This window comes from Carassius gibelio, chromosome B15, assembly GCF_023724105.1.
Source record: "Carassius gibelio isolate Cgi1373 ecotype wild population from Czech Republic chromosome B15, carGib1.2-hapl.c, whole genome shotgun sequence".
NCBI classification, from domain to species: Eukaryota; Metazoa; Chordata; class Actinopteri; order Cypriniformes; family Cyprinidae; genus Carassius; species Carassius gibelio.
Window position 1 is genome coordinate 7,493,284 of NC_068410.1, and position 15,750 is coordinate 7,509,033.

Consider the following 15,750-nt stretch of genomic DNA (forward strand, 5'->3'; position numbering starts at 1 on the left):
AATTTTGTGGGTCAGTGCCCAGGTCTGGATCTCATAGCCTGACTCTCTCACTGTACAGGAAGATAATATTACAGAGAGAAAAAAACCTTTCCTGAACCCAAAATGAGATTAAACTCTTAATGTGACTTATTAGTCCCTCTCTGCACTCTCACTTCCTTTATCGTTCTTCCTCTTTTTATTTATTTATTGTTTTTGTATTTTCATTTGCAAAAGAACTTTCTAAAAATGGACATAAAGACAGGACAGAGATCATCTATCTCCTCAAACATGTCATATATCACTTTTTTGATGCTAGACAGATTTTTGTGTCACTCCCAGAACTCCTTGTTTGCGACGTGCATCAGTTGAATATGATCATTACAAAGAACTGGTTCATATGTCAAAAAAAGCCTAGATAACCATCACTTATATCTCAAGTAGCACAGAAATAGAAAGCATAAAGTTCCCACGTGAGACATTATCTTAAGCCAATCTCACTATAGTGTAAGTAATTTAGACTAATTTACACTTTCTCCCTTCAGGTGTGGTGTACGGCTACAAGGGACTTCTGCTGCTGCTGGGAATCTTTCTGGCCTACGAGACCAAGTCCATTTCCACGGAGAAGATTAATGACCATAGAGCAGTTGGCATGGCCATTTACAATGTATCTGTAAGTCTGACTGCTGGCTGTTTCTATATTCACAGCACATAATGCTCTTATAGTGTAGCCTAACCGTTACCGATAGCCGGGAGAAACACATTTGACTGTTTCATCTAATATATAGCTATAAATATCATATGAATATTATGAATATTGTGCCCTTACAGCCAAAACTATTAAACTATTATATCTTCCCAAGGAGTTTAAGTATTTCAAACCAGAAAATTGTATGTTTTTTTTTTTCTTGAAGGAAGTGAATACTTCCCCAATGATGCATTACATTGTTCAAAAGTGACAGTGAACTGTGAACTACAAAAGATTTCCATGGAAAATACATGTTGTTCTTTTATCTTTTATTCATCAAAGATTCTTAAAAAATGTATCAGAGTTTCTGCCCAAAAAAAATTAAGCAGTAAAATTGTTTTAAACATTAATAATAATAAGAAAAATACATTTCTTGAGCAGCAAATAAGCATATTAGAATGTTATGTGACACTGATGAGTGGAGTAATGATATATCACAGGAATAAATTACATTTTATATTTTATTAAAGTAGAAAGCAGCTATTTTAAATTGTAATCATATTTCACAGAATTACTGTTTTTATTGTGTTTTTTATCAAATAAATGCAGCCTTGGTAAACATAACTGACATATTTCAAAAACATTAAAATAAAATAAAATAAAAATAAGCAGACCCCAGACTTTTAAACAGTAGTGTATAAAAGTTTAAGGTTGCTATTTTATTTAGTTTCTTACTCCTTCCAGATTGTAGCGTGACCTTTATGGCATATTTATACAATTAATTTTTATATAATTTAAGTATAATTTCAATTAAATTAGTGTATTAAAATGATCTATAACCATAATAAAGTATCACTGTGAAAACAAAATAATAGCTATTGACATAATGCTAATTTTAAGTGTATTTATTTTTGCTAACAACAATGTTCGCCTTTTGTTAGTGCCTTTTTTTTTTGCTGTTTTTGAACGAAGTGTTGATTACTGGCGTTTTGTAATTCGCTCTGAATTGCTCAACTGCTTGCAAACAGTTTGATTCCAGCAATAACTCCAAGTGCTTCGCAGGCTGATTTGCATAATTGCACCCATTTGCTCAAACTCAGACTAAAACATCCTAATGAGGAAACAAGTAACACTTCACTGGTAACGCAAACGCTTTACGTCAGTCCTACAGCTATTTTACGTAAGATCAGATCAGATCAGAATGTTTCTGTCATGTGTCAGGAGTAACATGCCTGCTTTGATGCTACTCCAGGGTTGTTGGGTTGAAAAAAAAAAGGATTTGTTGTCTGTTTTACAGTGATGCAAGATTCAGAAACGAGTCGGTAAAAATGTCACCAGGGAAAGTACAAATCTAATCTATGTACAGCAGAAAAAGTCTATTTTTGTTGAGCTCTCAAACATAACAAGCAGTTTACTGTCCATCAGCCGATGTTTTTGTGATTGGTAGAATAGCACAGAGTAGCTCATATCGCTCCAGTGCTGTTGAGGTCAGAAAGGACATAGACTTGGGCTGCTCTGGAGATTGTCTCGACTCCGGACAGACATGACAGCCAATTCATTGCTCGCAGTTATCTGTCTATAGAGTCATTTTTGGCAGTTGAAGGTAAATAGCACTTATTTTTCTACACGGTTCGCCAGATATGACATCTCCACTCATATAAGAGCTTCATCTCTCTGCCGCCTGCTGCGAGTACTTCGACAAAATGACCTTTTTTTTCATCAGCAGTTATTGCCCTCTTTCTCTTTCATTTCTCTTATAGGGCTTCCTTTTTTCTCCACTATTGTACTTTTATCTCATCACTTTCTCAGTTCTCATTCATGCCGTTTCTGCTCTGTAAGTTTATTTTTTCTCACAGTTAATTTATGCCCTCTAGTGGTGATAATAGTTTGGTACACAAAGGCCTTGTTTAGACAGCTATATATATATATATATATATATATATATATATATATATATATATATATATATATATATATATATATATATATATAGAAAAATCTAAATGGACTTTTGATTTTTTTTTTTTTTTACACATTTGTTTATATATATATATATATATATATATATACATATATATATAAACAAATCTGTAAAAAAAAAAAAAAAAAAAAAATCAAAAGTCCATTTAGATTTTTCTTTTGCCCAAATAGCAAAACAAACACATGAAATCTGATTTTAACAAACCCGATCAAGACCACGTCTTTTTTTTTTTTTTTTATCACCTGCAAAATTACTAAAGCAGTTAAATCTTCACATTAATAATGTTGTTCTCTCTTTAGTAATTTTATGTGCTTTTTGTTAATATTACTTTTTAGGCTTAATTTATTTTAATTAATTAATTATTTATTTCTTAAACTTAATTCAGTTAGATGCTAAGCAACATTTCTATCTTTAATTTAATTTCTTAAGTGAGTCTTAACAATCTGGTCTAAGTTACATCTTCACGTAATTGCTTTGCATTTTTAGTTATATCATCACAGTTATAGATTCACATTATTAACGTTTTTCTCTCTCTTATGTTTATTCCGTCTCCAGGTGCTGTGCATGATTACTGCTCCGGTGACCATGATCCTCTCCTCTCAGCAGGATGCTTCATTTGCATTCGCCTCCCTGGCCATCATCTTCTCTGTCTACATCACCCTCGTGGTGCTCTTTGTGCCCAAGGTACGAGCACTCAAATAATCCCCTGCTTCATATCACTTCCACATTCATGTTGGTTTGTCTTTATGGCAGACACCGATGTATCGTTTTGTCTGATTTCGGTTCTTTCCCATGCTGCAGTTTCGTTTTTTGTCACTGCATAAGTGGGTTAGGTTTATGTGTTGATTTCAGTATCGCTTGATTTTCTTGTATCGCTCTGTGGCAGTGTTATATTATTATAATTTTTAATTGAATAATTGTGTCGGTTGTGTAGCCAACTTCACATGTTTAGTCTCTACCACTGTTTTATTTGGTTATTTTTGCTATATTCATTTAAATTAATTTTACTGTTAATTTGTTAAAGGTTGATTTAGTCATTTGTTATGTTTAATCCCATTATTCATTATAAAAAACCACACACAAGGCCACACACAAAGTTCAGTTCCCTAATTCTATCATTGTTCAAACTCTGTTCAAATTTCCTTTAGTTGTTTTCTTTGTTGATGTGTTTGAACAGTTTCCTAATATTGATTGAGGTAACTGGATGTATTGTGTCAGTTAATGTTTAAGTGTGTATGATTGTTGTGATTATTATTGTTATTAGAGGTTAAGCTGTTAAAGTGCTATTTGATTGTTTACCCTTAACATTTGTTTGGTAGAGGCTACATGACTGTATCTACAGTAGGCCCCATCCCAAATTAAACACTTCATGTGCACCTGCGGTCTTATGGACTTACGATGACCGGCGTGTGTGTGTGTCCGTTAAGTTCATTAGACCGCAGAGCATCCCATTTATCATTGTAGCATTCAGAAGGGTGCTCATGAGCGCCCCCTAAGCGGTCATTATGCGCCCTCGATCCTGCACTGGTGCGAACTCCGCAGCAGACTTCTACACGACTGTCAAAGAGGCATTACATCACGAAAGTGCAAACTCAGAGAAAGACCTCGAGGGTTTAGGATGCAATTTGGGACAGGGCTCTAGAGGTTGTTGGTGCTACATGGCCAGTCTGTGGTTCACCTGGGGGTGACTAGTTTACCAAATAAGCCAGTCTTACTTAAGTTAGTTTGACATATTATCAGTTGATTTGGTTCATAATAAGTCAGACTAACTGAAATAAGCCTGGCTTATTGGGTAAACTTGTTTCATGAAACAGGCCCCAGGGCAGATTCCAGTTCTTCTTTTCTCCAGTTGCTTTTTTTGTTGCTTTGTTAGCAGGGGAAACTTATTCTTTGTAGGCCTGTTTCATTTCAGTTATTTCTCTTTATGCTGAGTTGAGTTTGTTTGGACCATGTTAGACTGGACTGATGGGATTGATTATCATTATTTATTTATTTTATTTTATGGAAGAATAAATCATCCAATTTTGCCCAGAACTGTCCTGCTGGTTCTTGGCCACCAACGCAATTATGATTGATTCATATTGAATATTGTTTGTGTTTTTTAATTGTAAGTTTTTTTATTTTTTTTTTTTTTTTAGTTTTCAGCGTTCATTTTTTTTGTATGTGTGTGTGTGTGTGTTTTTAGCAATTGTGTGTGTTTTTGCTCTTTTTTTATAGTAATATTTTAATTAATTAATTTATTTTAGATCCATGTAATATTTCTATTTAATTTGATTCTAATTAATTTAATTAGTTTTGTTAGTTATAATAACCCTGCTTTGCGGACTCTTCTCATTTAAGTTAAATAATATCTTGAATCAGTATTTCAAGTCCATGTATTTATTTATCAGCCCAGTAGCCATGTAATAAGCTAGATAATGTACAAAAACAGAACTTTATCACTGAATAAACCCTTCAGGGGGATTTATTTTGCGACTGGCTGTCTGTAAATGATCTCTTACTTATTCCCTGCATCACCCATATGAACTATTGATTTCACTGACATTTCATAAACTCAGCGAACGCTCCCTGCAGCGGCTCATAGATATTAACGGTTGTTTCTGCAGATACGGCGTTTGATCACTCGTGGCGAGTGGCAGTCGGAGCAGCAGGAAACGCTGAAAACCGGCTCGTCCACCAACAACAACGACGAGGAGAAGTCAAGACAGCTGGAGCGCGAGAACAGGGAACTCCAGAAGATCATTCAAGAGGCATTTTCTTCTTCTCCTCACGTGCACACAGCTTGCAGCCTAATTAACACCATAACAGAGTAACAAATGAACACATGGAAGGATAGAATTAATGATTGAAATAATCTCCTACTCATCCTTGTCTCTGACCTTCTGATTTCTTCATTCATTAAGGCCGGAATATGCTTTATATATGCTTTATATATACATGCTAAAGGAAATGTGGAAATCATTTACTCAGCCTCATGTGGTCCCATGCAGTGTGACTTGCTTTCTTCTGTGGAACAAAAATGGAGAAGTTAAGCAGATATTTAAATATTAATACTATTATTTTTGTGTGTGCAGAAGGAAGAAAGAGTGACGGAGCTGCGGAATCAGCTTGCAGAACGGCAGGCCTTGCGCTCTCGCAGACGCCCGTCTGTCCCGAATCAGAACCAGAACCACAGCGTCCCGTCGTCTCATGCCGAACCCCCCAGCTACTGCCCCGCAACAGACAAACAGTCCCTGCCTCCATCCTTCTCCAATTCTTCCAACCTGTACCAGGGTGAGGGCAAACTGAGCCGAAACAACTGCCACAACAGCCGCCTGCCCCTGCTGTACAAATGAGTCTGGGCTGGTGGGATCTCAAGAAGTCGAAGTAAAGTTGCGTCTGTAGTTTATGTACTTTATTTTGAATTCAATGTGTTTTTAACTCCACTTTTGGAATCCTGACCCTGACTTCCTAATTGTTCACTTTTGATAACTGCATCTCAGTTATAAAAGCACATTATTTTTTATTTTGTAATCCACTTTCTGCTCCAAATACTCTACTATTCAACGGTTTGAGGTCAGTAAGATTTTTTTTTTTAAGTGTTTGAAAGAAATCACTCACCAAGGCTGCATTTATTTGACAATAATGTTGTGAAATATTATTACAGTTTAAAATAACTGTTTCTATTTTTATATATTTTAAAATGTAATGTATTCCTTTGATGAAAAGCTGAATTTTCAGCATCATTACCCCAGTGTTCAGTGTCACATGATCTTTCAGAAATCATTCTAATATGCAGTTTTGCAAGAAATATTGATTATTATTATCATCAGTGGTGAAGACAGTTGTGCTGCTGATTAGTTTCGTGGAAACCATGATACTGTACATTTTACAGGATTCTTTGATGAATAGAAAGTTCAAAAGAACAGCTTTTTTTATCCTTTGTGACATTATAAACATATTTACTGTCACTTTTATTCAATTTAATGCATCCTTGTTGAATCAATAAAAATAATAAATAAATAAAAAAAACCAAACTTTTGAATGTTAGTGTATAAGGAAAACAAAAATATGTTGCACAGTCATTGAGTGTGGTGCTTTCAGACAATAAAAAACAGTGATGTCAGGAAATAGTAATCAAACCTTCTGAATAGCACAAATAATAATTTCTTATGGACTTGTCCTTTAGGTTATGTTGAGGCATTTGCAATGAAAGGAGGATTTAAAAGCAAAAATATGAAGATAAATCTGTTGAACCGTGTGTATTATTAGAGCTATAAAGTTGTTTAAAAAGTAATTTTACTGGATTGTTTTTGGTGTTTCTCTGTGATAGCATCAGTTTATTATACTACAATCATGTAAACATGCATATCATGTGAATTTACTTTTGAAGCAGTGAGAATTTAAAATCAGCAGTCAAATGGAAATTTCAATGTAAAAATCCGTTAAAAATTTTAACTTGCAATGTTTAATAATAATTTCATAACATAATTAATTAACAACCAATTAATAGAACTAAGTTTCGCACCATGGGCCCTATTTTAACGATCTAAATGCAAAGTGTAAAGCGCACGGCGCAGGTGCACTCAGGGCCTGTCCAAATCCACTTTTGCTATTTTAATGACTCAAAAACGGTCCTATGATAGGGCCCTATATGTTAATTAGTTTTTGATAATCCAATACTTTTATAAATACTTTTGTTTCATTGTGAACTGCTTTAAATGTTTAGGCCCATTCACTTCCATTGGAAATGCCTCACTATAAGCCAAGCCTTCTTTGTTTTAGAGAAAAAGAGGGTTTTTGTTCCTTTAAGAGAGTGTTAACGTAAAGGCCAGATTGACTGCTGTCTAAATGTTAGAGAGCGACTTGAATCAGGTTTGTCCTCTGTCATTATTGTGCCCTTGACCGTTGCACTAAAATCGGAGTTCTTCAACGGGAACTGATTGTTTTTGCAATTGGTACTCCGTAAATCCCTTCGGATAAAGCGTCTTTTAAACATTAGGACAGGGGTGTTTAGGAAGGATTGTGTGGGTGCTAGAGCCAGACCTGCTCAAACGTGTCTCCGTGCTTCACTTAGCATCTGACGAGACTGTCACTTTAATGGGACAGACCTGGCATTGCACAAGCAGACGGTATCAGATGAATTGTTCTCTCTCTCTCATCCAGTTCACAAAGGAAATGAGACAAGGTTTTAGTCGAACCTGTGATTTACTTACTCCTAAAGGTATTTGACCCGAGTCTGGTCGATACTCTATTTTCCTCGTATGCTTTTTCTCCTTTAATCCCCACGGCCGTGTGCCAGGGTGCTTTAATGGCTTTTCTGTCCTTGTCTCAACCTCTCCGACTCCCGTTTTTTTTACAACAGTAGTAGTAGAAGTGAAGTGGAGTGAAATGGAAAAGAATAATGTGTTTTGGTCCGGACTGTACAAAACAAGCATCGGTTTGATGCAAGATTCTTCTGATGGGATCATGTCTAAAGGCTTATTTGTTTGTCAAATCATCTGTGATGTTTGTGATTATGTGTGTTACGTCACAGTGTGAGTAAAAAAACAAGCACAGGCCTCTTAAACAGCTTCTTTAGCTTTTGCACTTCGGGGCCAAATTTATCAAACAAACACAACATTGTATGATGATTTTTAATTAATGCATTTTATTTTATTTTTTATTTTTTTTTGAGAGCACTCTGTCTAAATTGTTGATTTTCTTTACCAAATTCAAGACCAGTACTTTGTCTGTGCAATATATATTTATTTACTTGAGGTAATTTATTATTTAATTGTGTATCATATATTAATAGTTAAAAATTATTTTAAGCCTCTTATGAGCGACAGTAGACAGTATTGCACTGTTCACAAATGTCTTTCTTCATATTATACATTTCTTTCCACCAAATTCAAGGCCATTGCTTGGTCTGTGCAGTATTTTTATTTATATATTTATTTATTTATTGTTGTTATTTTTAGTTAATTTATTGTTTGTTTGTTTTTTGGTGTTGGTTAAAACTTCATTTTATGCCTCTTTCGTAAACAAATGAGTGCTCTTCAAATTGTTTATATGCATTGTAAGAATGATATCACACTTTATGTAAAATTAAAAAATGATATTTATGACCATTCTTTAACATCTAAACTGTTATGCTTGGAGACTTTCCCAATTATATATCACCTCATAAACACTGTCATGGTGGCAGAAATCATAGAAACTATAACCATTAAACTAGATCTATACAATTTGATTGACTCTCTCCTCTTGTATTTTAATTTATTATTATTATTATTATTATTATAACAAGTAGAGTCAATGCTTAAACTTTTGTACCTGTGGACAATCTCTATGTATATTTAGCATTATTGCAATATTACAGTGGTATAACATTAATTTCCTATGGTAAGACAATCACGTAATACTTGTTTACACAATAATACAATATTTGGGGATTTTAATTTAAGTGGTGCATTGCTGCATGTTTCAGTCTTGTATAAAAACTGCTCATGTATAATCTAACTAAGATAAAAGAAGCAATGATTCACAGTTGGTGACTGGACAGCTAGGCATAGTATAACACATTGTTTTCCCTCTATATGTCAACATTCTAGTAATGTAGCTCAGGGTGTGACTGTATACTGTAACACTTGACACATGGTAAAGGTACAATCTGTAATTTCTGAAACAGTGCCTTCTGAATGGATGGGAGGGGTTCTTTGGAAACATCTGTGTGGAGTCACTGCTGACGTACATGGGAGGGTGTTTATTCTGAGGCATTTCTTTATCTAAAGGCTCTAAAGTTGCAGCAGTTATGGATTTTCCTTGAACTGTTTAATTGTCAGGTGTGTGCACTGTACCACGAGGAATTTATTTTGATACTACCAATCATCAAAAAGCAATGTAACGAATTCCCTTGTAATTTTTCAACTGACAAAAACTGTATCTATGTTAAGCTTCTGTAAAATTTATCTAAATATGCAAACTTTCTGGATGTCAACATTCAATAAACTCATTATTTTGCACTGAGAGTGCAGCCGGGATTGTTTATGATCGAGTAACAGTCTCAAGATCTGATGCAAGGCATGTACCACATTATTTTTTTAAAATATATGTGTGTGTGTGTGTTATGTATATATATATATATATATATATATATATATATATATATATTGTTTATGATCGAGTAACAGTCTCAAGATCTGATGCAAGGCATGTACCACATTATTTTTTTTAAATATATGTGTGTGTGTGTGTGTTATGTATATATATATATATATATATATATATATATATATATATATATATATATATATATGAAGAGTTCAGATTCAAAAACCTCTAAATGCCATCTGAAATTTGCATCTAAAATTAGGAATTTTTTCAGGCTCCTATATATATGTTCAGTTATTTCACTTTAATAGCCTGGAAAAGGACCTGCACATTGCCATTAAAGTAAAATGACTCAACCTAAGCATAGGAGCTTGATAAAAATCCTAATTTTAGATGAAAATTTCAGATGGCATTTAGAGGTTTTTGCATCTGAACTCTTCATATATAAAACACACACACATATATTTTAAAAATAATGTGGTTTTATAAAACATTTAAACACTGCTTTTTATTTTTATTTATATTATAAATGAAATAACTAAATATATATTTTGAAAATATGTATAATAAAATATAAAATATAAAATATGTATATGTATATGTATAATACACACACAGTAAATACAATATATATGTACAACATTTTTGTATTTATTTTATACGGTATATTTGTATTTTTATTTTGTTTTTAAATACAGGTACAAAATATGAATTTTGTGTTTTATGTATATATATATATAACTGTAAGGGCATCTAACCTGTTTATTTTACATTTTTAATTAAAGAAAAATTGTGTTTCTGACAAAAATATTGGTATCTGTCCAGTAGGGGGCCTTTTAGATTAAAGCACCTCCCGGAATTCACAGATACACTGTTGCACTTAACTGTGCGATCTCACTCTTCACAAGTGTAACCAAAAGAGTGATGCAATTCTGTTAATTCAGAGCCCTGGGTTTTTGTTCAAATCATACCTGCATGAAAGCAGTGAACGTTCGTGAGGGAAACAAGCCGTGACCTCATTTCTAACAAATAAAAGGAAGTTGGACTTTAGGAAATTAAAGAACCACTAGTCACGTATTGGAATGCAAAAATCCCCCAGTGTTCACATGACCTGTCACAAGCTGCTGCTGCTGCTGCTTTTTGATTGCTGTTAGGAATGAGACTAGTGCATTAAAGTAATACTTAACATTTATTCCAAATAAAAATGTCAGAATCACAGGATGAGTGTCAAAAACAATTTCAATACATTCATTTTCATACAGTATAGCATACATAATAGTTAATAAATATATATAAATAGGACATAAAAAATAAAATACATTAAATACGCTCAAAAGTTATAAATAAGTCAATATACCAGAAATACCATTGTTCTTTTGAACTTCTAGATTCCTTACTATTTCTACAACGAAACACGTAAGATAATAAACATCATATTAGCTTAAAATAATTATAGGAGTTGTAGTGCCCTTGGTATAGCGCTCATGACTGAGTACATAGTACACAGTGCACGGCTCTCACTGCATCTGATATTTTTTAGAACCAAAACATTATGTTACAATGCAATAAGGACTCAGCATTAGTCAAACTACTTTAAAGCGAATGCCCTGAGAACATACTTTGGAAGTTTTAACGTAAAACACTTGTCTTCATACCGTGCCACGCAACTCACGTGGCTAACAAATTACAGGGCAAACACTCCAAAGAAAGTTTTGGCATAATCTTCTTCGACGTCGCTCTTGCGGCTGGTTCTGGTCTCCAGCTTGTCGCCCTCCATGAGCTTAAAGACGGCACCCAGGTAGATGGTGCTGTACGTGGTCTTCCCATCATCTTTTGACTGGCATACAGAGTGGGCCGAATTCTGCAGAGGCTTCCACTGTTCCACCGCATCCGTATAACGCCAGATGCTGTGGCTCAGGAATTTCAGAGCGTCATTGTCTTCATTGTTTTCGTCCAATTTGCACTGTATGGCATAGGACACTTGGCTGTATACAAAGTAAAGGCCGTCGGCGGGAATGTGAATCTTATTGTCGTCCAGCTTGAGGCCGCCCTGTTCAAACGACTGATCCACGCCACTGACCCACTTCAGAGAATGTGATTTCGGGTCGCTGTTATGCTCACCTGCAAACACAGAAGATAAATGTGTGAGAAGATGACCACAGGCACTTCGAAAGTGTTAGAATGGTAACAATGTAATGCAAACTCATTCCTATGAAACCTAACTGAATTGAATGCATATAATCCTACAATTGGAGGTCATAAAATAGCAGAAATGAACCTGTTTCCAATTTGGGTTTTTGGGTTAAAGATCACAGTCTTTATCTTCAGTAGAGCATGTGATAAAGTAAGTTTACTGGAGTCTCCCCACCTCTTGCCGCCCACAGAGAGTAAATGTTTTACTGTATTGAATTACGTTCTACTACAGTGGGAAATCCACATTAGTTCATGTTTAATGATAAAAGCAGCTCTGTGCCAACAAGCGCCTTTTTGAGAATCGTATTTTTTGAGAATCTGATAAGATGAACTTGGCAAAGAATACCGAACTCAGTCTTTTGAAATGAGATAACCTATATGACGAATATGAACCCGGTGCACAGAGAAAAGTCAAAGATGCAATCTGAGACTCACCATGTAAATGAATGGCTGCTTTTGTTTTCTCAGCAATCTGCTTCAGCATTCTTTCTTGCTCTGTGGAAAAGAGGATTGGAGTCAGTTTCACAGTTTGCTTCAGTTGCCAATAATGATTAAATGAATGTTTAGAAACTAGAAAAGCAAGAGTTGGATTTAAAATCCAAACATTTTCATGGCTATCCGTAACTGTTTTACATTTTGTATAAATTGGTAGAGTTTCAATTAACCATTTTTGTAAAATCGGCTTACTCCCCTTTGACCCCTAGGTTTTGGGGTTAGGAGAAGACCGCCACGCTTATTTTTCTAAAAATCTTACATTTACATACAATATTTGATTGTAAATTATTTTCACTCCGAAATTGCAAATGTAATAATAATGTTGACAGCCTAAAAAATTGCCAGCTTGTAAAATAGTTACGTTTTCTCACGAGTCTGGGTTGAAAACCTAAATTTGAGCTTTGAAAAGTGCTAACAAAGACGGGATGCTGGGAATATTTTTTTACCTGATTGTGGTGGGCTGATTTGTTTCTCCGAAAAAATTTGAATTTCTTTTTGGTCCTCTTTCTGTAAAAAAAAAAAAAGACAATGCAAATTTTTATTATCAAAGGCTCACTTCAAATTAGGTTGCACTGTTATGTTCTTGAATGATATAATCGTCCTACACTAAAGTTTCAGTCTTACCGTTAAATGCCAGGCGAAGAAAACAGCCGCCACCGCACAGAGGGCGAGAAAAGCGACAGCAGCAACTGTCTTCCATATCCAGCTTCTGGAGGACTTCAGCGGTAAGGGTACCACTGTTGTCTGATAAACTCCTCCTGCGCCGGCTTCCAGATCTATTGTTGTTTCGTATTGCACCATGCTGTTAGTTCTCTGAGATGTGTTCCTTATTGAGTGAGCTTTTGAACTGAAGTTATCTGCTTGCTAAACAGTCTGTGTGTATATATACATTTACTACAAATGGGGAAACTCCAGTGATGTCAGCTAGCTTGAGGAACAGAGGTAGGTTAGAAAAGGGAAAAACACCCTCAGCTCTCAAACACCAACTTTCCACCCACACACACATACTTACCTCCAGACAGCACTCACACATACACACCCTCACACTTTGTGTGCCAAATAGTAGCATAACACATCCTCTTTACACTTACATGCTTACATTAAAATTATGCCTGATGTTTATTGTGTGGTTCACTTGATAAGTTTATTGAATCTTATACTGCATTTGTATAATGCTCAAGATCATAAGTTAAATTAATGTCGTTTTAAATTAGAAATCACATGAAATTTTGATTTGTTTAAATATATATATTCACAATAGGATTCACGTGGTCTGATAAGCACATTCATCAATGGCTTTTTAAAGAAAGTTAAGCATTCCTTATTGTGTTTTTGTTTTTTAAATGTAATGTAAGTACATTATTTGATTAGTAAATAAGCAATTTCATAATCTCCTCTGATTTCGCAATAAAACCCGACGAACCAGCTCCAGCTCCATGTGGTTGATGTTAATATGCCACAGGCACTTTCAGTTTCAGGTTGGTGATGTAATAACAGCCTATCCAACTCGCCCAACAACACACAGCTGACTTACTTCCTTTTGGGAGATTCCACGCCCTGAAATTCTTTTGGCCTTTTCAGTCTTGTTTTTGATTTCTCTCTCCTTCTCTCTCTCTCTCTCTCTCTCTCTCTCTTTCTCTCTCTGACATGATCTCACATTCACTTTCTATGTCAGAAGCTACTGCTGGTTTGTTATTGAAATGGAAGCGTTTTTAAAAAAAATTTTCAGCATTCATAAAAACTGTCTGATGCAAGATAAGAGGCAAGAAATACATGTGCTACCATTTTGCAATAAGACTGATAAGAATTTTTTTTGTTTGTGGTTTCTTAAAAACCCCATGAAATGTGAGATTGTTTCTTCTTCTTCTTCTTCTTCTTCTTCTTCTTTTTAAGCATGCCACAACATTCCCTACAAGAAAAGAAAAAAAGAAGAACACAGCACAAATAAAATGTGCAAAGTACTTCAAGTAAATAAATCTTCCTTAAGTTAAAAATTGTTAAAATCCTGATCGTTTGTGCCACTTTTGGATTTCTGGTGCAGCTGGAAAAAACTTTGTAGTATGCTATGTGATAAGACACCTTAAGTGGAGTCGGAAATGTTGTAATTGGGAGCTCCAAGCATGGATGACCAGGTAAAGTCATAATTTACAAAAGGGAAACTCGGTTGCAATGCTATCTCACAACCAATTCGTACGTATTTTACGAGGTGGCTTATTTGTACGAATTTGTACGACCTCACTCGTACGATTTTATACGACCCCAGTGATCGTTAGGTTTAGGGGCGGGGTTAGGTGTAGGTCATTCGTACAAATTCATACGAATTATGCAAATCGTAAAATACTTACGATTTGGCAACAATCATATGAATTTGTACGAGTGTGGTCGTACGAATTCGTACGAATAAACCAACTTGTGAAAAATGTACGAATTGCCGTGAGATCGGGTTGGAAACTCAGAATTATACATGATAGAGAGCTTGAAGCCTTGTGTCAATTTTAAACTCTGGGTTCGACAATATCAGTAAATGGAAACAAGGTTAATCACTGAAATTTTACTGTTTGCGTGAAACCCAACAAACACATTTTTTTCTAATGATAATAAGTGATAGAAATTAATATTTTCATCATTTTGAATTCAGATTCAATTATTTTGTTCACAGTATCATTTGTTTCTTTTATTCAGGATACTCATGTTTTATATTCTGTAGCATATCGCCTTTTCATATAGGCCTATCCTATACAATTTGATTTTCTCAGCAGGCATATTTAGTGTTTATGATACTTTACAACCACTTTATGTGATTCCATAGAGTATTGGAGTTGCTACTTTCTTAACAAATATATTAATTGTCATTCATTTCTCTTCCCGCCGTATGCTGCCCTGAAGATCATCTGTAACCAAAGATGGCGACCTCCGAAACTCACTCGTCACTCGCAAATAAGAAAACCACGTCCAGGAGCAGCTTCGATGGATATAACTGGTTCTAACAGGAGTTTAAAACTCATATGCCTGTCTCTATAAATTACTGAAACTAGACAAAAACACACAACAGACAAGTAGGTTGTGAGTTCTGAAAACGTATGGGTGTAGAACTGTCTGTAAACGTAACAGTATTAACTGTAAAGACTGTAAGTTTTGAAATGGAATACTTGACCGAATTTTAAAGGAAATCTAAAACACGGTTTGCGTTTTGTATATCATATTTGATCAATCAAATTTTATGGGGAACATATTATGACACGTGTATGGTGCAATTTGAGGAAAGACACACTTTTTATTCAGAGGCCCAAACTCGGCAAAAATTATTTATGTGCAAATATTGTAAGTAAAATGACCAAAAGGT

At 34.8% G+C, this 15,750-nt stretch overlaps 2 protein-coding genes across 2 annotated transcripts in view; one reads left to right on the forward strand and one right to left on the reverse strand.

The window, feature by feature from the left end:
- LOC127973135 (gamma-aminobutyric acid type B receptor subunit 1-like) overlaps positions 1-9,631 on the forward strand; it is a 48,652-nt gene extending 39,021 nt beyond the window's left edge. The window contains exons 21-24 of the mRNA XM_052577217.1: positions 522-649; positions 3,201-3,329; positions 5,252-5,395; positions 5,720-9,631. Coding sequence (XP_052433177.1) covers positions 522-649; positions 3,201-3,329; positions 5,252-5,395; positions 5,720-5,980 — 662 coding nt within the window. The 3' untranslated portion in view covers positions 5,981-9,631. The remainder of the gene's footprint in view (positions 1-521; positions 650-3,200; positions 3,330-5,251; positions 5,396-5,719) is intronic.
- A 1,258-nt stretch (positions 9,632-10,889) lies between these two features.
- LOC127972179 (tumor necrosis factor) lies at positions 10,890-13,380 on the reverse strand. Its single transcript, XM_052575513.1, has 4 exons — positions 13,032-13,380; positions 12,854-12,914; positions 12,348-12,407; positions 10,890-11,840 (listed from the first exon to the last, which is right to left on the reverse strand). Exons 1-4 carry the CDS (start codon positions 13,206-13,208, stop codon positions 11,404-11,406), a joined length of 735 nt encoding a protein of 244 aa, XP_052431473.1. The 5' UTR covers positions 13,209-13,380; the 3' UTR covers positions 10,890-11,403.
- Between the last annotated feature and the right edge of the window lie 2,370 nt (positions 13,381-15,750).

Coding starts and splice junctions, on each gene's coding strand:
- LOC127972179 (XM_052575513.1), bottom strand. CDS start 13,208: ATGGTGCAATACGAAACAACAATAGATCTGGAAGCCGGCGCAGGAGGA. Junction 12,408..12,853: donor AATCAGCCCACCACAATCAG/GTAAAAAAATAT, acceptor TCTTTTCCACAG/AGCAAGAAAGAATGCTGAAG. Junction 11,841..12,347: donor AGCAGCCATTCATTTACATG/GTGAGTCTCAGA, acceptor CTGTGTTTGCAG/GTGAGCATAACAGCGACCCG.